This window comes from Camarhynchus parvulus, chromosome 1A, assembly GCF_901933205.1.
Source record: "Camarhynchus parvulus chromosome 1A, STF_HiC, whole genome shotgun sequence".
Classification (NCBI taxonomy): Eukaryota; Metazoa; Chordata; class Aves; order Passeriformes; family Thraupidae; genus Camarhynchus; species Camarhynchus parvulus.
In genome coordinates, this window is record NC_044586.1 from 5484780 (window position 1) to 5509505 (window position 24726).

Below are 24726 nucleotides of genomic sequence, written 5' to 3' on the forward strand. Positions count from 1 at the left end.
CACCTGAAAGAGACTGAACTTCAAAACTGAAAGAGGTTTTGTGGACAAAGGAGAATCCTGCAGGATGATGTCTTCAGTGGGGCAATTCTGCAACATCAGTGAAGTCTCATATTCTTGCTCTACTAGTCAGCATTTATATATTTATAAGATGCCTTATAAAATCAAGATAAGCCCAACAAAAGAAGCTGATGCCAAAGCTAATAAATCAAATGCAACCAAACAAAAGCAACCAACTTAACCAGAGGAAGAAAATATTTCCAAGAAGAGAGTTTTTGACCACCAAGAGCCCAAAAGGAGATGGCTCTGAATGCTGAAGGCCAGCAACAATACTTTACAAATTAGCACAGACAGAAAGTCTACACAGCTGGCTGGCAGATGTCTGGGATGAAACATCTTTGGAAAAATAGCAATGATAGCCTTGAGTTGAGTTTGCTAGCTCCAGAACAGCAAGATTTAATAATGTGATTCCTGCTTCAACAAAGATATCTTAATTGACTCTATGGCTGGTTTGAGCATTTCTAGAGCAGGGATATCATCTCCATTGACGTCACTGCTCTCGGCAGCAGCTGGGAGCAGCACACGCCAGCCCTCCATCCACCAAGGGCAACATCCAGTTCCCAGTGGCATAACTGGATTCACCTGCATGTTTCAAAGTCCAAATTTTAGGGAAGTTTCTCTGAAAGTATTAATATCTGCTCCCGGTTTCCTAGATTTTTCCAGTTCTGCTCCTGGTTTCCTAGATTTTTTTTTTCTTGTGACTACAAGCTGACATGGTGTTTTCCTCCCCCTGCCATTTTTCTATGGAAATAAAGAAATGTGAACAATCCTCTTCTGTTGGCATTTCCAGTTGAGGATATGAGGAGATTCACATACTTGCCCCAAAGAAATGACCAAAAATGAGAAGGCAAAGCCAGGTAAGTTTTTTGTCCAGCTGATGACAAGTAAGAATAGACAGCTCAGAAAGGAAAGCACAGCAAGGACACCAGAAGTGCTTAATAGTATTTATCTTTGGACAGAAGAACAGAAATTGCCTTCAACATCTCAGGGGAAAGAAACCTTGCAGATAATCTGCAATAGATTCAGACACTTTTCAGCACTGCTGCCTTCCTTCCTGTGTTTAAAGCAAGTCATGATAGGAATAATTTTCCATTTATAGTTAAAAAAATCCCTAACAATTCACCATGAATTTAGCTCCTCTGTTCCAAGATATTTCAGAACTTACTTAAAGATTAGTAGACACTCAGAGTCATATGAATGATTCATAAGAAGACAACTTCATAGTTAAGAAATAGGATGCTATGGTTTTAAATGCAAACTGGGTGAATTGTGCTGCTGCTCTGCAGAACCTTCGTGGCCTCTGCTTTTCCCATAATGCAAACAAGGCATAATTAAGCTAAGATTCTTTAAAACTTATTTATACTCCCCAGTGTGATTTTTGCCTCATTAACAATTCCACAGAAACACTGATGAAAAAGGGCAAACACAGATAAGCTGGTATCTCATCTTGGGCTATGGACAGTAAATCTGAATACAGAATATGAAGAACTTGTAGAGCAGCAGAAAAAGAAAGTTAGTGGAGAACTTCTATAAGGATACAATACCAGAATATAAAATTATGTTTTTCCAAAGTTCAAGTGTTTCTGTATCAGGTTATGGTTAGCCTAAAAAATATATTTAGAGCTTAAAGTAGCACAAGTAAGCACCAGTAAGAAATTACACTGATTTAATCTAAACCTTTGTTTTGTCTCCAGTTAAACTTCACTGTAGCTCTGGCAAATGGTGAAGAGCTTTTGCATGTTCCCAGACAAAGCAGTGTAAATACATGTGTTTGATGCAGTGAGAGCTAATTACACATAAACTTTTATTTCTCAACTATGTACCTATAAAGGAGCCAAAAGAAAGGGCTACGAGTATGGAAATCCAGTCTGACAAATCTCAAATACAAAAGAAGAAAATTTTTTAATGTAAACCCTTAAATATTTTTGCTCTATCTGGAAATTTAGAGTTTATGTTAGCTCTTGCAAAATACTTGAAAAACATGCATTTAAAAATTAAAAATTAAAGTAAGATTTCAAATGAAACAGTGTTGTCTCTTTAAATAATATCTACCATGCACATTGCCCATTTTTATTTGTACATGGAATTACTAATTTTAATTAAAACATGTACTATCCATCATTAACATTAACTATTCCTAACTTGAAAAGAGATATAAAGCCAAGTAGAAGCAACAGCAGTAGCTCAGCATCAGGAGATGCTGCACAAAGCTGTCACAAGGACCAGGATGTCTGAGCAAGGGCCAGAGTAAGAGAATTTACTACTAAGAGCAAAGCATGAGGAGAGGTGAGCTGGCCTTGAGAAAACAAGGGAACAGCTTGGGGTTGTACCTTCTGCTTGTAGGGACTGCTTCTAACGAGACCATTCTCATTTTCTGACACACCACACACACACAAAATTCTGGATGATGTCCTGAAATCAGTGTCTTTCCTTTTATATCTCTTTTCAAGTTAGGAGTTATTAATGTTCCTGATTGATAGTATGTATTGTAATTAATATTACCAATTTCATGGACAAATAAAAATGAGTGATGTCATGGCTAACTTACAGATAACACTTGTGATTTTAATCAGTATTTAAGAACTATGATATTGTTCTCATCCTCACCCAAACCATTAAATACAAAAGTTAAAAATACTTTAAAATGTAACAATTTTAGAGAATTCCCATATCCATTGCTTTCTCAACCAAACTCAGGAAAGAGATTTGCACATGAAGAAGGATATAAATTGTTGCAATTATTACTTCTAATTTCTAACAGAGACCAGAAGTGGACTGTTTAACTTTAAAATACATTATGCATTCCCATAAGATTGCAAATTAAAAATAAATGACATAAATCAAGTGGGGGAAGATAACAAGCTAATAGAAGAGCAGTGAGAAAAGGAAGACAAGGCTAAACTCTGAAGTAACAGAGTAATTTAGAATGACTAAATGCAAATCATAGCAGAGTAATTTCTTTACAGAAACTAAGTAAGTTGTGTAATTCCTCACAGATGACACAAGAACACAAGCAGAATCTGAACAAAGCAGTACACAGGATGTTTATAAAACGACTATTTGTACTTTAGAGTAAAAGTTTATCCCACTTGCAATATTGTTTGTATACAAATCAAAATACGTGTTGAACATTTTCAGGATTTAACAATCAAATATGCAGGTTTAAAATGAAATTTGACAGCTACAGGTATGAGGTTTGGTGTCCTTTTGTACAGAAGGCTTACCATTGCTCTGTGGAGGCTGAAATGTGAAATAAGTGAAATAAGGTAAATGTTGCTCCTTGGAACCAAGCCATGACTCTTTAGCTGACACAGCAGGTTGTGAGTGCTGCAGTGAAGTGACATTATCACCTTTTCCTTCCTCTGCTTCGGGCAGCTGAGCAGAAAAGGCATTCCTGATTTCTTGGGAGAGGATTAGTAAGCAGGAATCCCTAGAAGGTCTGTGCTTTGGCTGAAGCTGGTGCACAGGGAAAGGGAAGACAACCTTCCTGCACAACAAAGGCTGTAAGATCATTAAGATTAAGCAAGTGACTTCTGAGAGAGCCTCTGGTGGAAATGTACCTGCCCAGGTCACAGTGCAAATGCTGCCAGAAACACCTCTGGAGGAGGATGGAGAGGTGGACTATGCAAGGAACAAACTGCTTAAGGGCCAGCAGAAACTGGCAGGACCCCCAGCAGCCTGAGGAAGCCAGGACATGCTGGACATGGCTGGAAAGAGCCTCTGATGGCAAGGAGCCATAAGGAAAAATGCCTCCTACTCCTAGGGTTAAGAAAATTATTTTAATTGTATAGATCTTCTGTTGGAAGAAATATTTTTTCCAAATATCAGGGCAGGACCTACGGAAAATAAGAAATTCTCTGTAATACAAGGTTCTGCACACTTAGAGCTGGATTTGAGGAGCTAAGAAACATTGCTGATAGTCCTTAAGCTATTAACAAACCTAACACTGCTGTCTACTTCTAATATCTGCTTGCTCTGGTTTTTTTGGCTCTTTTTACTTTCTCACACTGCTGCCTCTCAACCCCAGTGCAGTACACCACCTCTGACACCCTGAAGTGAGGATTTTCAGCAAATTCCAGTTTCTACTCCATCCTTTTCTTTTTTTTTTTTCTACAGATAAGAGCAAAACAAAATCCAAACTATAAATAAAAGTGTGGACCATATAATTATGTTCTTAATGCCATTTCCTTTCATAAAGGACTAAAATCCCACACTTACAGGCAACTACCTGAAATGTGAAACAGAGCAGTCATTCTACAGAGCTCAAGGATATTAACATAATGATACCTCTAGGAGAAAGTGAAAGAAAATATGGTATTTAATAGAAATTGCTAGGATAATGCAATTATTTATAATGAATGAATAGAATTTTTATTTCCGAGTGGCAAGACTTGGAACATTCCTCTTTCCTTCTGGTAACTTCGGTTTTTTAATAAGAAAAGTTAAATAGGACATGAACTGGCTGAAGGATAATAGCTCCAGAGACAGTACTGGGCAGCTTATTTGGGGACATTTGGCCAGAACTGACTCAAAGGGACATTTTCCACCACAGGAATAATTTAATGACATGGTTCTGAGCTCTATAGATCCTTTACTGTCCACAGCTTAGTCTAATATATTATTTTAGATTAGGTTTTGAGACACCATATACTCATAAGCACTGGCTCCAGTTCTTCATTACAAATGGACCAAAATTTTACTACAGTAAGTCAGCCTACACAATATCTTTGATAAAATGCCAACAAAGAATGATATAGTATCTTGGCCCCACAGCTTGATTACAATCAATCTTCCCCAGGGATGTGGTCACAGCCCCAGGCCTGACAGAGCTCAAGAAGTGTTTGGATAATGCTCTCAGGCACCTGCTGGGATTCCTGGGAATGTGTTGTGCAGGGATAAGAGTTGGATTCAATGATTCTTGTGGGTCCTTTCCAACTCAGCATATTCTGTAATCAGCTGAAGTCACTAAGCACTATCTCTGAACTTAATGGGAGTGTTGAGACACTATTATGGATAAGAGGCACCAATTATAAGCCAGACGTTGAGACTACAAAATTATTTATGTGGCAACAAATTCCCCTTAGATCCATGGTGTTGATGCTGGCAGATACTTTTCCAACAACTATTTGTACATGAGTTACTGTGGGTGCACTAGAAGAGTGAGAAGATTAAATCTACTTCATTTACCAGTTGTATCTACCAAAAGAAGCCACAGAGAACTCCTGCTGTTTGTACCTGAACCTCCCCAGCAGGGATGGAAGATCTACCAAGTATATTGGTTATGATGGAACATAGCAAACCAACCTTTGTCAATAAAAGTTGCTGCAGAGGGAAACAAGAGCTCCAAAAGCAGCAGTATGAAAATGAATTCTTAAGTATTTATAAAAAAAAACTCAACTCAACCAAACCAAACTAGGTAATCTCATTGGTGAGAAGTGGATACGTTGCCATCATGCTTAAATATTATTGGTGTTGGTTAAATGTATCCTCCCTAATCATGTTAGCACTTCTTAACATTCAAGGGGATTAATTTTTTCCCACTGAGGCTTGTAAAGCATTATCTACAGAAGATCATATTAGAAGGGACAGGAGTGAATTTAATGCACTGGATTTGTGGTAATTTATAAAACTCATTAAAATTCCAAAGATGCAAAATGGGTATTCTGTGATGGGCTTCTGCAAATCTGGAGAACTGATTCCCACCCTCCATGGGAATACTTCAAGCACAAAGGAAACTCTGCAGCTAGAAACAGAAAAGCTCCATGGCTTAAATGAAAAGTCTGCTTTGTAAATTGAAATATATCATTAGTTTGTGTTTTGCAACTGAAGCTTCTTAAATACCATCTGAGTGAGTAAGGGAAAGCAGAAGAGACAGCTACATTTTATTTTAGCTGACATTATTTATGCTTGGGAATCGTGAATGGAGAAGTAACTTTAAACAACTGTGGTGACAGCAGTGCAGAATTAAGACAATAATGTGAAAGGATAGAAAAAGAATTCTTTTCTCTCTGCAGAACAACTTAGGTAACTCCCTTTCCTCACAATTCTTTTTTTACTGTGTAACCCATAAATGTTGCTCATGGACTAGCAAAGTTTTAATGGGAAATATTATTTTTGGGCTTACTATTCAGAAGAACTTGACAAAGATCAAATAGCAAATACCACCTGCCCCACAGATCCTGATTATATATGAAGATCACCACAGCTATAATTAATGAGGCAATTTATTTCAGTGATATCCAAACTTTGCCCATATCCACTCTCATTTTCAGAAGTGCCTCCCATACATGCTTACAGGTTTTGTCACCCACTGTTCCATCCCAATCTGACAGACAAGATAATTCAAAATAATTTGCCTCATGTTTTGATTTATACCATAGGAGCTGTAAGGCTTTAACAGAGGAGGATGGCATGCATAAAACTGAAGAAATTTTAATCCTGTATCAGTGATTACAGAAGCCAGGAGGCTCTGAAGGGAAAAGGAATGTGTCATACCTATAGAGGCAAATGTAGATATGGAGGGAGGCACACAGCACATGCTGAATCAGTGACAGTATGAAGACAGGTACAGAAAGAGAGCATGACTGTTCTGTACCATCTCGGCCCTGATACAGGCATATTTATCTCCAGAGGTCTGCTCTTTTTGAATTTTCAGACATGCTTTTGTTGGTTTCCTGCAATTTCACTGCTCTCTCCAATTTTTGAATCAAAATTCAGTCTTGATTCGAAAGTTCAAGGAAATTAGTTTTAAAATCACAAAGGAAGAACACCAGAGGTGAAGTGTTCAAGACAGGCTCAATGTATGTTCACTGACCCACAAACCCCCTTTTAACTGTTTAGGCCTTAGCTTGCATGCACACTGGATAGAGTTTAGTATAAAACATATGAAAGTGAATAGTTACAGACTTGGCATCATAATCCAAAGTCAGGGTTAAAAAGACAAAACTAGTCATGTTTAGTTCTGGTACAAGTTCCTCGTAGTAGTTTAATTACAAAACAAAAAAAAAAGGCATTCAGTAATATAGGACTAGAACAGTAAAGAAAATTGAAAAGAGAAATAGGAATGAGTTAGAAAAAAGGTTGTTGGGAATGGTGAAGTATAATCCAGAAACAAGAGATAAAAAACTGCCAATGAAGGGATTAAGGAAGGCAAGACATCACCAGAGCTGGGAGAAAGGAAGATTATTTCAGTAGATGACTTATAACTAGATTGACAGCCTCTTGTGGAGACATCATCTGACAAAGTCTTATTAAACCCTTTCAGTTCTGCATTCCAAAACTCCTAGAAATATACAGTTGGTTTCTGAAGTCACTGTGTGTGTGTGTATATAAGCATGGGTGTATCACATCCAGCACACTGAGTCCAATCTCGATTCAATGCAATCCAAACTAGAGTTATCCAGTTCCCATAAAAAGTAGCCGAAGAACCATTTCTCAATCTTTTACAAAAATATAGAGCTCAAGCGCATAAATGCTTGCTGGGCACCCTTCGCTGTGACCTTCCACAAGAACGCTGCTTCATTTTTTCTAGATGTTTGTGGGCACATATTCAAGGTAAGGTAAGGTAGGTAAGCAGTAGAAATTACTGGCAGAATATTCTGTGACAGCAGGTAAGGACACTGCATTCACTTATATAAAGAGACGAATAAAAGTGTCAATAAAAATATATATGGTTTATACAATTAAAGTAGGATTTAAGATCTTGATGACTACATTGAATTATAGAGAGCAGCTAAAATTTGTTAACAGTTAAAACATGGCAAAAGTGAGTATCTTTTGGTATCTTGGTATGTTGCAATTTGATTTCCCATGAGTGTGGAAAGGCATGGCCCCGAGTATGGATATTCATTCCATAATGAATAATAATATAATAATAAATGGCAATGATTAAAAAAATTATTGACTGCTTTTATCAGCTGAAGAGTTCATCTTTGCTACCTGCTTTCACCACTCACAACATGCTTTCACCACGTTTTGGTGTGGCACACCAGTAAAGCCTCGATCAGCAAGTTCAGGCCCTTGTTCAGAGCTGGAGCCCACACTCACCTGCTCCTGGGTCATCTTGTGCAGCTCCTTCTCCCAGGCTGCCTGGTCATCATCCAGGTGGTAGGAGGCAGGCGGGGTGAGCCCACGCAGGATCAGGGGGTCGCGCTCGTGGCACAGGGCTGTCAGATGGCTGATGTACAACTTCAACTTGCTGCGGTTCTGGTCAAGTTCTAAGAGGGGCTGAATTATCTGAAATAAGAGAGCAGAGACAGTGAGTACACCCAAGCAGTAATGAAGGCAATGATCAGCCTGTAAGTTACAATCTTGTCCAGCTTCACAGTGGAAGAAACCTGAACACTCTTTCCCTTGAACTCCTGGTCCATTATGCACCAACCATCCAGAAGGAAACCAAGGACACTGCTATTGTATTTGCATTCCCCACAGATGAAGGAAGGAATAATGAATCTGACTCCATGGTCTCAGAAGGCTAATTTATTACTTTATGATACTGTATTATATTAAAGAATACTATACTAAACTATACTAAAGAATACAGAAAGGATACTTACAGAAGGCTAAAAAGATAATAATGAAAACTCGTGACTCTTTCCAGAGTCTCGACACAGCTTGGCACTGATTGACCAAAGAGTGAAAACAACTCACACCAGAAATCCAAAGAACAACCACCCATTGGTAAACAATCTCCAAACACATTCCACATGAGCAAAACACAGCAGAAGCAAATGAGATAATCTTAGTTTTCCTTTTTCTCTGAGGCTTCTCAGCTTCCCAGGAGAAAAATCCTGGGCAAAGGGATTTTTCAGAAAATATGAATGTGACAAACAGCCTGAGACCCAAGCAGTGATGAAGGCAAAGATCAGCCTCCAAGTTACAATCTTGTCCAGCTTCACAGTGGAAGAAGCCTGAACACTCTTTCCCTTGTACTCCTGGTCCATAACGTACCAACCACCCAGAAAGAAACCAAGGACACTGGGGAGAGGGTGTAATGGTGACAGCTGGATGATTAGACTGGGAAATGATGATGATATGGGTGAAAAATGAAACAATACTAAACTGAATGCATTAACTCTACTGATTATCCAACAGCACTTCGGTTTCACTACTTAAAAAAAAATTCTAATAAAAGGTGTCTGTCCACAACTTGTCCAAAAGCAATGTCAGTATAGATTTTTAGCTTGTTTTGCCAACAAGTATTTCATTGTAAATTAAGTATGCAATAAAGAGAATAGATTCAAATTATGCCAAAACACAACAATTCTAAGATGATTGCATCTCTACTGCAGAAATTGGATAGAGATATATCTTCACCAGAAAGCTAAAAATTAATTTTTTATAATGCTTTAGATAGTTAAGGTATAGTCTTCTATAGTTTCCAAATGGCAATGACTTTTATTAAATAGGCTAGACTATATGTAACAAACTAAAAAACTGCAATCAAAGGACTTTAATAAAGTACTATTTTATTTCATTATACCTTACCCAATCTGAATATAATCATTGCTCCTCAATGCAATCCAAACTAGAAATATCCAGTTCCCATAAAAAGTATCTGAAGAACCATTTCTCAATTTTTAACAAAAATACAGAGCTCAAGTGCATAAATGCCTATTGGGCACCCTTCACTGTGACCTTCCACAAGAATACAGCTTCATTTCTTCTAGATGTTTGTGGGCACATATTCAAAACTGCAGTAATGCAAACCTCTAAGGTTTGCAGCTGATGAAAAATTAGGGAAGACCTGGGCTTAGGGCCTCCTTTCCATAAAATGAGCTGCTGGGCAGGGAGAGCTGGGAAGCCTTGCCAAAGTCCCAGCAGTTTCTATTCGTGTTCTCAGGCACAGGTTGCACCTGCTGTTTGTAACTGGGCTGGGGATATCTTTTCAATAGGACACCTCTGACCCTGCTAATGAATAAGGAGTGAGATAATCTCTGAGTCAACAAAACAGGGTGCTGGCACGACTTTCAACAAAGACTCTGCCTTCGACCCCCTTTAATAAGGCTGTCAGGGCTCACTTGTTTTGTTTCTCACACTGTTTTACATGGATTAGCTGCTGTAGAGTGTGAGGATCTGAGAGGCACGGCTGAGCAGCTAACTAATGTCAGGCTCTGTGTCCAGCTGAGCTCAGCAGCCCACACCAGCACATCAGGGTGCTGCCACACCCGCAGGCAACCATGGAGAGGATTCAGGCAAGAAACCTGCACGAGAGAGAGAGAGAGTGAGCTCATGTGCTTCAGTGAAAACCTGTGCAGCCTTGGGGCAACCGCTGTTGTATATGCATATATAAACACACACACAAAAATAATGCTTTGTTAGATCAGGATGGGATGAGTGGTCAAGGAGGTGGATGAAGGGCAGATCCCAGAGGGTTCCAGGTAGTGGTGCTGGGTCTAGCTGGAGGCTTGTCACTAGTGGTATTCTCCAAGGGTCAGTACTGGGCCCAGTGCTGTTTAACTTATTCACCAATGACTTGGATGAAGGGGCAGATGCCTCCTCAGCAAGTTCACTGATGACACAAGGCTGGCAGGAGTGGCCAATACCCCAGAGAGCTGTGTCCCTTCAGAGGGACCTCGACAGGTTGGAGAGATGAACAGGGAAGAAGTGTTGGAAATTCTGCAAATGTGAGTGCAGGGTACTGCACCTGGGGAGGAATAACCCCATGTACCATCACAGGCTGGGGCTGACCTGCTGGGAACAAGCTGTCCATGAGCTGGCACTGTGTCCTTGTGGCCAAGAGTATCCTGGGGTGGATTAGGAAGAGCATTCACAGCAGATCAAGGGAAGTGATCCTGCCCCTCTGCTCTGCCCTGGTGAGGCCACATCTGGAGTGCTGTGTCCAGTTCTGGGCTCTTCAGGACAAAAGGGACATGGAGCTCCTGGAGAGAAACCAGTGAAGAGCAACAAAAATGGTGAGGGGACTGGAGCATCCCTCTTACAAGGACAGGCTGAGGGAGCTGGGCCTGTTCAGCCTTGAGAAGACTGAGAGGACCTTATCAATGCCTTAGTATCTGAAGGGAGGGTGTCAGAGGATGGAGCCAGGTTTTTGGTAGTAGCAGGCAATAGTACAAGAGGCAGAATCTGATGCACAGAAGTTCCACCTGAACATGAGGAAGAACTTTACTGTGCAGTGACCAAGCCCTGGAAGATTGTCCAGAGAGGGTGTGGAGTCTCCCTCACTGGGGATATTCTGGCACTGTCTGGACACAATCCTATGTCCCATGATCTGGGCTGGCCCTGCTTGAGCAGGGAGGTTGGACCTGATTACCCACTGTGGTCCCTTCCAACCTGACCAAATCTGTGATTCTGTGACTGCAAACTGATGTCACTCTGCTGCCCTGTATACAGGGCAATAGCAAGGGATATTTCAATAGAATCAACACAGTTACATTTCACTTCACTGGATAACTTTTCTGGTTATTCTTTGTGAACAGAAACCATCCTTGATGAAGAGAAAGCAGAGCTATCTAGCAAGCAAGAATGGAAGATTTTCATACAACAGTTGAATTTGAGTGCTCAGGGATAAATCCCCTTTCCAAGCACATTCCTCCTGCACCCTTCCCCCTTTTACCTCCAGCTGGAAAGAGGCCAAATGAGGCGTGTGAAAGTTCTTAACCAGCATCCCCCTAAAGCTGTTCACAGAGCAATCATTCCCCTCACTTGGGATCCATTAAAAGCTGCCAGTCAAGTAGGAAGTGCCCTTATATCTGTGTTCCTGCCCTATCTAATTTGAACTGGCCACTTAGCAAGAGGCACAGTGCTTCCCACACAGCAGAGCTGCCCCTGCCTTATCTCAAGAGGGTGTAAGAGCATTTGCTAAGTGGAAAAGCATGGCAGTGCTGGGTTCACAACCCACATGGTGTTCTCATGCTCAGCTCAGAGCTGCAGAGCTTTCTAGGAAAACAGTGGGCAAAGAGAGCAAACCCAGGAATATCTTCTGAAGCAGCCCTCATTCATTCATTGCCCTGATAGGTTTAGGCCATCCTCATCAATGCATGGAATGAAGTCTGCTTAATGTACCCTTGAGTTCAGAATATTGCTAATGGCCAGCTAAGTTTGACAGCATTTCACTAAAAAAGGCAATCACTACAACTCTGAGGCAGAAATGTGATATGCCTGACAAACCTCTAATGCAAACCCAAACCAACTCAACCAATTGATTAAGATACTTGTGAACATATTCCAAATTCAACTTGAGATGTCGTACATTTAAAAAAAAATCTTTGACTATGACAAATGTGAATCTAAGTGTAGTTGTACAAGTCATTGGGGCAAAAAAGCCTTAGAATGAAATGATACCTCTTCTTCAATGGTGGTCCTACTGTTGCTGGACAGTGGTCAACTGAAATATGGGTAACTGAATTTCAAGTTTTATATGCTAAGTCTTTGCTTTTAAATATCTCTATATACACAGCAGTGTCTACTGGAAATATGCAAAAAATACATAGGTGGTTATTTGGAAAAGAAAACCAGCAATGTCCACAGACATCTGCAGAATAAAGAGTCAGTTTAATCAATGTGCAGTTCACCACAATCACTAGCTTTAAATTATGCCTTCTCCAGGTAGAAGGATTAATGACCTGGTCACCTTTCTCCCTGCTAACAATCCCTTTTTCTCTGAAGGAAGCAACCACTTTTCTTTTTCAGAACCAAATACTTCACTTTAACTAATTTCAGAGAATACCTTCTAAATCTCTACTTTAAAAACCTGCAGTTGCCATTTTGAAATAAAATCTTACAGACACCCCTAAAAGCTGCCTGTTTTTGCAACTGCATCAGTCGACCTTGTAAAAGTTATCTCCTTACACAACTTGCCTTACTTATCAAGAATAATGCATCAATGTGGAAATGTGGAGGTTGATCATGGATCAACAGCAGTTATCTTTAAGAAAAAGGGAGAAAATAACATTTTTTGATACAGCAAGGACAATATAAAGTGCCATATATACATTTGGCACTGGCAGGATGACTGTCATATCCCCCTATTAGCCTGAGTGCCTTGTTTGCACATTTCCACTACAGACCCCTAAAGGGCAGAGTGATGCTGGTGAGTGCTCTTCATTTTGCAATCAAATAAATCAGTAATTTTTCTTAATTTACCCCAAAATCTCTAAGTATCTGAGAGGAAAAAAAAACCTCCCTGGAAGTACAGCTACATCAAGAAGAAAATAAAGTGGAACTGACAAGTAATCTCAGGGGTCAAAGTAAACAAAGTGAGGTAAAAATGACAGTGTTTTTGTATTAAAGTGCTACAAAGAAGTGTAGGTGGAATAAATCTGAAAGCTTCCAAGGAATTAAGCAATTTGAGAAATGATCAAGCTTGCCAGCCTGGTCTACACACCTTGAGTGTTCATTGTAAATCCTGCACAGCACAAATAAAGAAGGAATTCTGAAAAAAATCCAAGCAGAAACCCAAAGCACCACCAAACACATCCTTAAAACTTCAGATTGGACATTACAAATATGTTTGGAAAAACAGTGCAGGTAGTCCTTTATCTCCTATCAACCACATCTACCATGTGAGTGTGGAAAATTATTTTCAAACTTTGTTACATACAGTTGTAACTATGCTACCCAAAAAACCCTACTTCCCAAACTACCAAACTGCACAGGAGAAGATGGGGCCAAAGATTGTGTAAGCACATATGTTTGTTAAAAAGCAATTATTTCAAAAGGACCTGACAAATCTCTGTGTACCTCCCTGTATCTGGGTTTTATTATAGATATTGCCAGACTGGGATATTTTGCCTTTATAGCTAAGTATCTTATACTGGGAGATATGAAAATAAACTAAGATAGTGAGTGACACAGTCTGGAAGTATTTGCATGGCAAATTGAATTATCCCTTCTTGCTCAGACCATTTGTTTTTGTTTGGCAACAAACACAAGGGTTCAACAATAATATTGTAACCACTGAATGCAATGGAGTTTTATGAGGCATGAATTTGGCTCAGAATGTGCAAAGCTTTCCCAAATTCAGAGCAATTTATCACTGATGTCTTCCCTTCATTATTTTAAATGGAAACAGAAGAAAGTTCTCAAAAAGACACATCTTGACCTCAGTTCAGTTCAGCTCAGTTCACAGATACACATATACTTGGTTTCTTCAGAAGACCCCCACACAAAAGCTCAAGGACAGGCTCAGTATCCTTTAGATTTGTTTAGATTGTTTTAAAGACAATAAAAAAAAAGATTTAACTCTAACCTTCATAATTTTCTCCCCATAAACCGGAACAATATACGTGAGGAGCTAAAAGAGATTCTGGCTATTTTGACAGAGCTGTCTTACTCAGTTCCTTTCTGACAGAATCAATTAGGAAATCATTTTTATAGAGCAAATGATTTTTGAAATTTTTATACACCATGAACAAATCCCATGGATTAATGATTTCCAGAGTTCACCCTCTTCACCTTGGGAAAAATCCAGACCAGAAAAAATAATAGAAAAAACAAACCAGGGAAAGGAGTTTTGTCATAAGCTCCCTCTGTTTAAATAAAATCCTTTCCCCATCATCTAGGTGAGGCAGAGAATTGCAGTGGGTTGGTAAGGTTCCTAAAGCACTCAAAAAGAGCAAGTAGTTCTAAAATATTTTTATACATAACAAATCCAGAAGTGCTTTCCATGACACTGGCAACTTTCACTTCTGTGGGCTGGGGAGCAAAGTTGGCAGGGAACCACGAGAGGAACAGCAGGGACTGCTGGAGATCAGAACTGAAATCCTCATGTGAGGGGCCTGTAACTGGACCAAGGGGAAAATGAACTTTCAGGAATGAGATACCTCAGCAGAGCTGAAGGTGGTGTTTGCACACAGGTTGAATTTTACCTGTTTTCTTATTCCCTTCCTTTCAAAAGCAAGGGCATTCACTCAATCTCTTACCCCCTAAATAAACTCACTGCACTGTGCACATCTCACACCTCTTTATTATTAAAATCTCTTTCATTTGAGCACTTCACCCCTGTAAGTTGTGTTAGTTACCAAATTAAATTTCTGAATAATAAATTAAATTATAGAAAGCTATGAAACTGGGTAGTCAAACTGATGATACTAACAATTATCATGAAGGAAAAAAATATAGTTCTGCAGTAAGCAAAAACAGTTTAACAACTGTTTGCATCTTGTACATGACACTGTGGATTTAAACAGCATTTAAACCTGACCAAACTTTTGTAGGTGTAACTAGGCAAGTTTTGTTTTCACAGAATCAGATTTTATGATTCTGTGAAATCAATCTGATTCATTTTCACAGAGTCAGATTTTATGCTGATTCCTTCTCTACAAAAATAGAGCAGCTTGAGAATAAGTATTAACAACCTGCTTCTGCTTTTAGTGCATCCAAGCTTTCCAGCACTTGTTCTCTACACAAGAGTGAAGCAGCAAGTACCCCCATTTCTTGCTGGGCTGTATTTTGTCTATTGCTTCTCCCTGTTACAAGGGATAAAGGCAAACAGTGTCTCACACTGCTCTGAATGCAGAGCATGGCAGCAGGGCACTGGGAGAGCGTGTCCAAGGCAGTGCTGATGTGTCAGGGCTGTGCTCTGCTGTCTGTCCCACTGCTAATGCAAACCAGAAGGTATTTCCTAAGTAGTCTACCAGAGAACACAATCAGGGCTTTTCCTGTTCAGATGAACTATAACCTCCCTGTCTGCAGGTGATAGGAATCTTGGTCTTGTCCTTCTCCAACTCTGGCTCTTCATTCTGCTCTTGCAGCTCTCTACTTGCTGAAAGACACTTTCAAAGCAAAGACTTGGGAAGGTTTATCTGTCTTCAGGAAGTCTTTTTGGAGTTGCTTGCTCTACATTCAAACACAGAATGAATACAAACACCTATATTATAAGTATATACAGTAGTTCCTATCTAAAAGTTACTTCAACAACCAGATGTAGTTGGAGAACCCGTAGTGAGATGGAACTGTAAATCCTGACATGTCCATCAGTCATTATGAACTTTACCAACCAGGAAAATGCAGTGTCTAGATTGCCTATATGCCCTTACAGTTTTTATTTGAGTTACTAATTCTGTGGAGCTTATTTTCATAGTTAATACACTGGAAAGCACGTTTGGGCTTGATTCTTTTTCTGACATTGTTTATCTCCCCTCTCCCTCAGTTTCTTTCCTCCTAAATGACAACTGAAAGGGTTTGGCTGCAGCTGCTTGTCCTGTGTCTCTGAGTGTCCTGTCTAGGAGTGCCAGAGCTCAGAATCACTGGGAGATAGTAGAGAATATCACACAAACTGCAAGGAACAACTCTCCTGGAAGTGGCCAGAAACAAGAATGTCCGAGTGCAGAATTCCTACTTGCTACAAAGACCAAGCCACCAGTAGAAGATTATGTTCAGCTGCAAATCAAAAGAGAAAATAAGACACAGACCTGGCATAATCTCATCTGGCAGAAATGAATGATGGCCTTTCTGCAATTGTTTTGCTGAAAAGCACAAATCTCTACAAAAAGAAGCCAGCCATCTGTTTTGAATGTTTTAGACTGTAAGTATCTACTTGTGTTCTTCTTTGATCTGTAAGAATAATAGGAAGACAGTGATACAGTCCAGTTGCACCTCTGTAGTGAGTGTTTAATTCATCCCAGAGCTGCAGATTACAAAATTCCATCTGGAAATCTTAGTTTTATCATTCTGGGATCAGAAAGAAGATGAACAGTGTATCAAGATCAGTTCTTTTGTGCTCATAGATGTAACATTCTTGGACAGAGAATACATTCTTCTAACAGAAATTAGTTATTAACAGCAAAATAATTGGTTTAAAAAAAAAAAAGCTAGCAGAAGAATTGTTCTCCAAAAGAAGAAAAGGACCAGGAGTGGAAGCTGACTTTGTCTCAAGGAAAGCATTCTTCTCTAACTCTCCTAAGGATAAATTAGTTACATCATGTTATTTGAGTTCATCACATTAGGGTTCTTACTAAAAGGTTGCCCATCCAAAAAGGGGGAGTGAAGAACCCTGATGGTCACCAATATGACAAAACAAATATGATAATCTCTCTCTCTCTGTCAGGACACGTTTAAGCACTGCAAGATTATCTCATGTAACTACCTTCAAATTTTGCACAGGATATGTCTCCAAGGCAAGCACAAGACACTTTGGCAATGCTTTTACAGACCTGGACGAAGAATTGTAATAATATCATTATTATACTGCACCACAACCAGTTTGTACATTTTTAGAGAGGGGAAGAAATGATTCTTCAGAAGACAAGAGATGACAGTAAGGAACAAGAGACAGTGGTCTAAAGAACTTTGTCCAGCATGCTGGAATGGCAACACCTTGAAAATATGGGTTATTTTCCCTTTTCTTGGGAAGGAATAGGATCTTGGAAAAAAAAAAAGATGTAGTAATAGAGTCAAATACAAATATACCACAATTTCAGGAACAATTTCAAAATGAGGTATTAGAATCACCATCATATCACTTTAATAAGAAAATTTCCAAATATCACACAGTAATAGTACCTAGCACTTATACAGCACTTTTCCCAAGCAGAACTTGCACTTTTACAAAAACTTCAGCTCATTTTACAAATAGAGAATTTGAGACAGGGAGGAAGAGAACAAGTGAGTGGTTGGAGAAGATGCCAGGAAAGAATTTATCTTCTGAATCGTGGTCTGGTATTGTGTCCAGTAAATTACAATGTAATATGAGTCAGGCATGAAGGCCTGGTGGTTCTGACCATTTTGCATGATCTAACAATTAAAAAGACCAGACTGAAAATAAATCTAGTCAAAAGGCTTATGAGGTCACAGTGTAGTGAGTGACAATACTGAGAACCTCAAAAGTGTGACAGCAGGACAAGCAGTTCTGCACAAAATGTGGACTGTGGAGAGAAGCTCACATTTATGTAGTGAATGAATGCCTGTATAATTTAAATATGGAACTCACCATGAAGAACTATATTTTTTCACTAAAAGAAATCAGAATCAAATAATGTGGAAAAAAAAATTTCAATTTTCTCCTCAAACTTCCCAAAGTATAGACATTTTTAGTGTTGTAGTGATCCCAAGGAAAACTTCCAGTAGTTTGTCTGCTCTGGCAAAGATTACATTAAGCCTTGAGATGAGCCAAATATTTTTCTGTAATGACTTATCCCCTCTTCCCACCACAGACAACACCTCTGAAATCTGAAGTGTTAAATTTTGTGAGTGCCTTCAGTACTCAACTCACATTACTCAGTGGTTCTGAGTTAAATCTGTCAAACTCAAGTACTGAAGAAAAATGTCACAAAGAGCCTTTTTGTCTTACAATATTTTTAGGGTAATAGGAATTGCCAATATTTTCATTGTCTTGAAACATCCCCATTTTTATGCACTCCAGTTCCATGCTAGCTCTTTGACCATTCCACTGTTGCTCTAATAAGCCTAATAAAAATTTTCAATTAATGAATGGATGAGTGGATGAAGCAGATTTCTGAGCCACACCCACATTTTCTCCCATTTTAGGTAGCACAGCTGTGCTTCACAGGACAAGTGGACGAACTGAGCAGCTTGGGAAATCTCTGCATGGAAGCTTTGCTTTACTTCCCTCACGTGGCACACACCTGGCACAGATTTACAAGAATAAACACCCACATATACACCTATCCTTTTGCATGTATATTAGATCTCCTATGGTGTAAATGCATATTATTCTTGATAAAAGTGAGTGATAACTAATTAAACCATTGGCCAGAGCAGTTTAGCATTTGAGAAAGACCAAAGAGCATCTTTGTGTTAAATCACACTGGAATTGACTAGGATGCAGAGGAGGATAGAGCTCCATCTGGGGAATAAAAGGAGTCATAAGAAATTCACACAGCAAGGAAACGAGCTGAGGGAAAAATGCTAGGAAAAACTATTTCAGGATGAAAGATGGTATTTACATTGAACTATAAACTGAAATGTAAACTACCATCCTCAGAAATTACAGGGAGGGTGCAGATGTTTATGAACAGTGATCCATTTCAGGGGAGCTCTATCTGATAACGCTGTCATGTACAGACTTGGCATAATTAAATATTAAATTCAGTCAATTCCAGAATGCTGGAGGGGAAAAGCCTTAAGACCTAAACCATAAAAATAAAAGAATGTAGTTAACTATTGTACATAGCTTTTTGTCTCCATTTAATCTTCAGTATTGACCAGAGGTGATTGCATCCACAGACCTGAAGGAACTTTAAAAAACAAACTTATTGCCAAGTCCTGTGCTATTAATTACACTTTATCATTGTAATACATAAATTTAATTTAACACATGGAGGTTAGGGACTCTGTAACTTACATCATCTTAGCTTTTACAAAGAGAATAAGGACTTTTTTTTTAATGAACATGGAATATCACAGTAAAAACATGTACTCTGTTGGGAATAACTGGCTTGGGAAGCATCCATCACCTTTATACCTTCCCTGCTGATGTATGCATGACAATGTCGAGGCTGACAAGTTTCTCTGATGAGATGAGGGGAAGGCAAGGCTGCTGGCTGATTCATTATTTTGATTGGGATACTCTGCAACAGCTTTCCTGAGGAAAGTGCCTCAAACTGGAGACATAAGGTGTTTTTAATGTCAACCACCCATTAATTCAGAAAACTATGAAAAACCATGCTCTTAGCACAGTTGCATTCTTAAATGCATCAGCACACGGGAGAGGAAAGAGAAGAAATCTTTCTCAGTGTTTTCTACACAAACTCCATGCTTGCTCCAGAAGGAAAATCAGAATGATTCCTACCTTCATAGTGAGTGTCCTCTTCCTTTTCATCATTTACTTACCTGCTCTCCCCTGTTTAATTTCTGTGCTTCAGCTGATCTTTACAAGCATCATCTCTAAAACTTTTAACAACACACACGAGCGCACAACCATTGCAGGAGCGGTGATTCAAAAAGAATGTGAAATCAACAGCGAGTGCAAATTAATGAAGCACTTTATCAATTTGTCCACTAAAGAGATTTTCTCAGCTCAAACCCCAAGGCATGAAATTCAAGTTTGCCACTGCCACAGTTGGATTAAATTTTTCAGATGGTTGGCTTGAAAAGAGGGATTTGATCTATACAGACAGACAGACTGTAAGTCTGTAGTTAATTGAACAAGTGCAAGAGATGAGAGTGCCTTATTCTCTCATGAATGTTTTACAAATCTAACACAAAGCAATAATTTTCAGAAATGCAAGGGTCCAAGATTTCCACAGAAATTTTCAGCTTTCTTTCAAATAACTGAAATGAAAAAACCAAATTCTTAGAAAAAAGTGCACAGAAACTGATGTATTTTTTTTCTTAAAAGGATAAGTGAAGAAGGAAAAAGTTTCATATAGGTTTTAAAAATACTGTCATCAGTCCTTTAAAATGCTTCAAGTGCTTCAGAGAAACATATTCTGCTTTAAAACTGATACTCTAAGGCATAAATGAATGCTGTGTACTGTAGGGTGATAATCAGTACTTGACTCCTGGCCAGTAAGAGGTTTTTTTGCTAAAGGACAGGCTTGAGGAGCAGGCTCTGTCCTCTGTACTGTCTTCCCTTTTGGAAATGGGCATTGTGAGGACAATTTGACAGCACAAAAGAAAAAATTGTGGACATGGACAGAGAGAAACAAAATGTACTTTAAATGAAAAACAGCTCCTAATTTCTCGCCCACTGTTTTGAAAGAATGAGGGAGACGGAAGGGAGAGAGGAAGGTTAAGGGGACATTCCTCTTTGCCTTCACATTTATAGACAATCCATACTCCTAGTCCATCTAGAGAATCCTGTGCTGTGAGTTGATAAATATCTGTGACTAGTTAGGTCAGCGTGCATGGCAGCAATCTCTGCAGCAGATCTCAACATGCCCCAAACCTTCAGAAGGAACATTATCTTCAGGAGGAACATTATCCTGGAGCACATTCTTTACAAACCAGAATTGAAAAAGCACACATAGGTTTGGCTAGGGCGCAAACTGCTTTGAAAAAGAATCCCACTGAAAACATTTCCTCCATGAAGTCAATGATAAATGACATGAAAGACATTTCCTGCTCTTTCGTACTTGCACAGAAACTCAATTACATGCCCTGGGAAGTTCTCCCCACAACATGGTGAAACAAAGAGAGGATGACTGGAAGAAGAAAATCACAAACTGCACATAAACACACGAGAAACACCCTCATGCAGGGACATGGAAGCAAGGGGAGGGAGCAGAGCCAGGTTTGACAAAGCACAGCAGTGAGGGGTGGGAGTGACTGTTGGAAACTTTTCAGTTGGCAGGAGAGGTTGGTTCTCACCGTTCTGAACAAAATGGCTGAGCTAAGAGCATCTGACTGGTTATGCCCAAATACCCTCCTCCTCATCCTAGAGGTGCACAGGAAAGCCCCAGAGCAGCATGGGAATGAAACAAAGAGTTGGTTAGTATTTAAAGCACATGAAGTACAAACAGTAGTACAAAGCGTTTCTATTCCTTATGCAGTATCCTGACCTTGGAGGCTTTGTCAGCTTTCAAAATGCCCCTTTGCAAAGGGAAGTGCAATCAGAGCCTCCTCCCACCCCCTCTCTTCCCTATTGCCCTTCCCTGTGAGGTCTTTGCAAGAATTTCTGTAAATGTCTAAATTTTATTTCATCTGTGGATGCTACACTGCCTTTATTTACAAGCATGTACTAAAGTTACACGCTGGAAATGGCTTCAGCTCTCTGTAGACTTTCAGCAGAAACAACACATTTTCTAACATTTGTACCAAATTAAGATTAGGAAATCCATTTAATTTTCAGTATTAACAATTTCACTCTCCTGAAGAAGGAGAGTGAAATACCAACATTTTCAAAAAACTGCAGAAAATTCAAGCCAGTCAACATAGAGTCGAGGAAGGTATTAAGATGCACAAAGAGAAGTTCCCTTGGAAATCAGAGTTTTTCTGTTTGTTTGATAGTATATACTCCTTCTTGTTTGCTGATGCAGACACGAAAGAAGATTTTTCAAGATCTATTTTTGCAGGGTGAATAAGTAATTGGCTTTTGCCATTTTCCTCTTGTACCTTACTCATTATTTCAGTGTATCACTAAGTTGGCACTTAAAGGTCTAGAGAGATATGCTTCCCTTCATATCTCACCAATTTCTACATGAGTCAGAGGGCAAAGAGAAGCATTCCTTCCCTCTGTTGAGGCAGTGATTAATGATGGCTAATATTTTAATTAAACTGCAGTGGATGAGATTACAACATGGGATGTGCAATTATGTTGGCATTTTCTGTGCTACCCAAGGGATGGTTAATCTCTCTAATAGTTATCAAGCACACGGCTCCTGTGCTTTGTAAATGCCACAGGAGGCTCCTCACTGCTTTGGAGATGGTAAATTGATTTTCCTTCAGTTCATGGCCCATTGAGTTTGTGAGGGAGCAGTCTGTGCTCATTTGGCACCAGGGCTGGGATTTCCTCGTGGGAAATGGAGAGAACTGCTTGTATGCAATCCATAGATCAGAAAGCTGATCCTGGAGCAGGATTTCCTGCTACTGAAGACAAGAAACAGTCCTGGACACTCCACACACTCAAGCAGTAAACCTGAGCTACTAAAATCTGAATATGTCATACAGGACTCGAGTCTCGCATTTTAGGAGAGTAAAGTTTTTGTTCCTTTTTGTTCCTTTTCAATGTACCTCCTCCTCTCCATCCAGCTAACAACAGCTTGGTACCAGGAATTGTTCATTCAGGAGTTTTGCACAAAGCCAACACAACAGCAACACCCAGTTCTGGTTTATAACTGCATTCTGGAATGCTACTTTTGCAAGCATATCAGGAAAAACTACTTATGACACCAAATCATCAGCCCCCACAGTAAAAATGACTTTAAAAACAAAAAAGACAGAGACATTACCTGGTCAGGGGAGGGCTTGTGGTTGGTTTGGTTGGAATGGGATGAGGATTTGAGGTGGTCATCCTCATAGTTGTCAGCCATCAGCTTCATACGGTTCTGAGTCTGTTAAAAAAAGCAAGAGGAAAGAATCTCAGTCTACCCTCAAATGTTATCAAGGGGACTAAAGGGAACAGGGCATTTATACAAGTGCACATCCAAAATCCATACACGGGCAAAAACAAGACACATGCCTAGACATCAGTTGGTACTGCCACAGAGAACTGGTAAAAACTGTGGATGGAGACACATTCCAACCTGTTCCCTTTAAGGATAAATTAGCTGTGCAAGTAGGTGGATCATCTGACTTGTACCTACTAAAACTTGTGCTGTACAAGAAATTAATTTCTTCTTAGAGATTCTTGGGATTAAGATTCAGACACCAACTTGGAGAATAATTCAATGAAAACATGAGTTAGGTGTCCCTAAGTCAATTAAAAAACCCCCAATGAAGCCCTCAGAAAGCAGTCAGTTTTAAAAACCAAAAAGTGCACAAGCTGAAAATAGGTTTTTACTTAAGAAGTCCATCCAGTTTCAAGATGCAAATCAGTTTTCAACTGATATATCAAAGAACAAAAAAATTTTGAGACTGGTCAGAAAAATGTTAATTATACAAAAGCCATCCTGTGATGAAATGAAAAAGTTAATAAATAGATATTATGGAAGAAAAACTGTCATAATGAAGGCTTCTAAAATTAAAACCTGGACACAGTCAAGTAAAGAATTAGCAAAGTATGAAACAAGTTCTTTTGTTTTTCTTCAACTTCTTAGGAAATTTCCAGTTCCAGAAGAGACAGGATTTTGAAAACACACTGTAGAAAATAAACTGTGTAAGAATAAATGGAACTTAACAATACCATTCTAGGTGAGCAATTGCAAAGAACATTAAAATACATTACCTGGCTGTGTCTGCAAAGGAGAATGTTAGTTAGAAAAACCCTTTTAACAGACTACCCTGAAATGAGGTCCCCAAACACCTACAAACACAAATAATTTCTGCTCCCAGCTTAGAAAGCACAAAGAGCCCCACTTTGAGCTTTGGGAAATTTAGTATTCTAAGGAAATCAAAAGGCTACCCTGACCTACACTGGATATGATACAGAGCAAATTATCTACAGCTAGACATATGAAATCATCAGACATGCACTGAAATGAAATGTCTCAAATGAAAGCTCAAAGCTGACAGAAATGCCAGCTGTGGATTCAATCCCTTCATAACTCCATGGTTTCTCACTGAAAACTCTAAGTTTAATGAGCATCTCGAAGTTAGAGAATGCAGATTCTACTTCTCTCTATTCAGATCATGAGAGAAGGTCCAGGGTTCGAATCTGGATTTGATTTTATTTTGGAATAATTTAACAAAAGCTAATAGTAAATTGAGCTTAAGCAATAAGCAATTTCATCATGCAAAATTTTCATATTGTTTGCTCTGCTTTGTCAAGCAAGTTCTGAATTCCAAGTCTGACTCTTCATCATAAATCACTACTTGAAACATACTACATTAATCCTTAAACAACCAGTTTATTGTAAAGGCACTTTCTTAATATTGATTATTTTATTATATTTAAGGTTGCCTCTTCAACAGTTTCTTCTTTGCAATGAGAACAATTGATTCTAAACAATTTCACATCTCCTGGGAAATTTACTGTTTTGATAATAAATAATAAATTCTTACATGACTTTCAGAGTGTGTGTGTGTGAAGAAAAGCTATTGAAACCCAGATGTTTAGCAGAATGCTGGTACAGCACATTAACTTTCCTGAGAGAAAACGTAGCCCTTCTCAGATAGAGGCAGCATGTTTTGATATTATGTGAAAAAAAAAAA

The 24726-nt window shown here is 39.1% G+C and overlaps 1 protein-coding gene across 10 annotated transcripts in view; it reads right to left on the bottom strand.

Moving 5' to 3' along the window:
• The window catches only part of ERC1 (ELKS/RAB6-interacting/CAST family member 1), a 277525-nt gene that overhangs the window by 9837 nt on the left and 242962 nt on the right, over positions 1 to 24726 (bottom strand). For 8 of the 10 annotated variants that reach the window (XM_030959956.1, XM_030959958.1, XM_030959955.1 and 5 more), the window contains 2 exons: positions 22866 to 22967; positions 8104 to 8292 (listed from right to left, as the gene is read on the bottom strand). In XM_030959956.1, the coding sequence (XP_030815816.1) occupies positions 8104 to 8292; positions 22866 to 22967 (291 nt within the window). Of the gene's footprint in view, positions 1 to 8103; positions 8293 to 21285; positions 21353 to 22865; positions 22968 to 24726 lie in introns of those variants that run through there. The other 2 variants (XM_030959960.1, XM_030959959.1) reach the window with 1 other exon arrangement.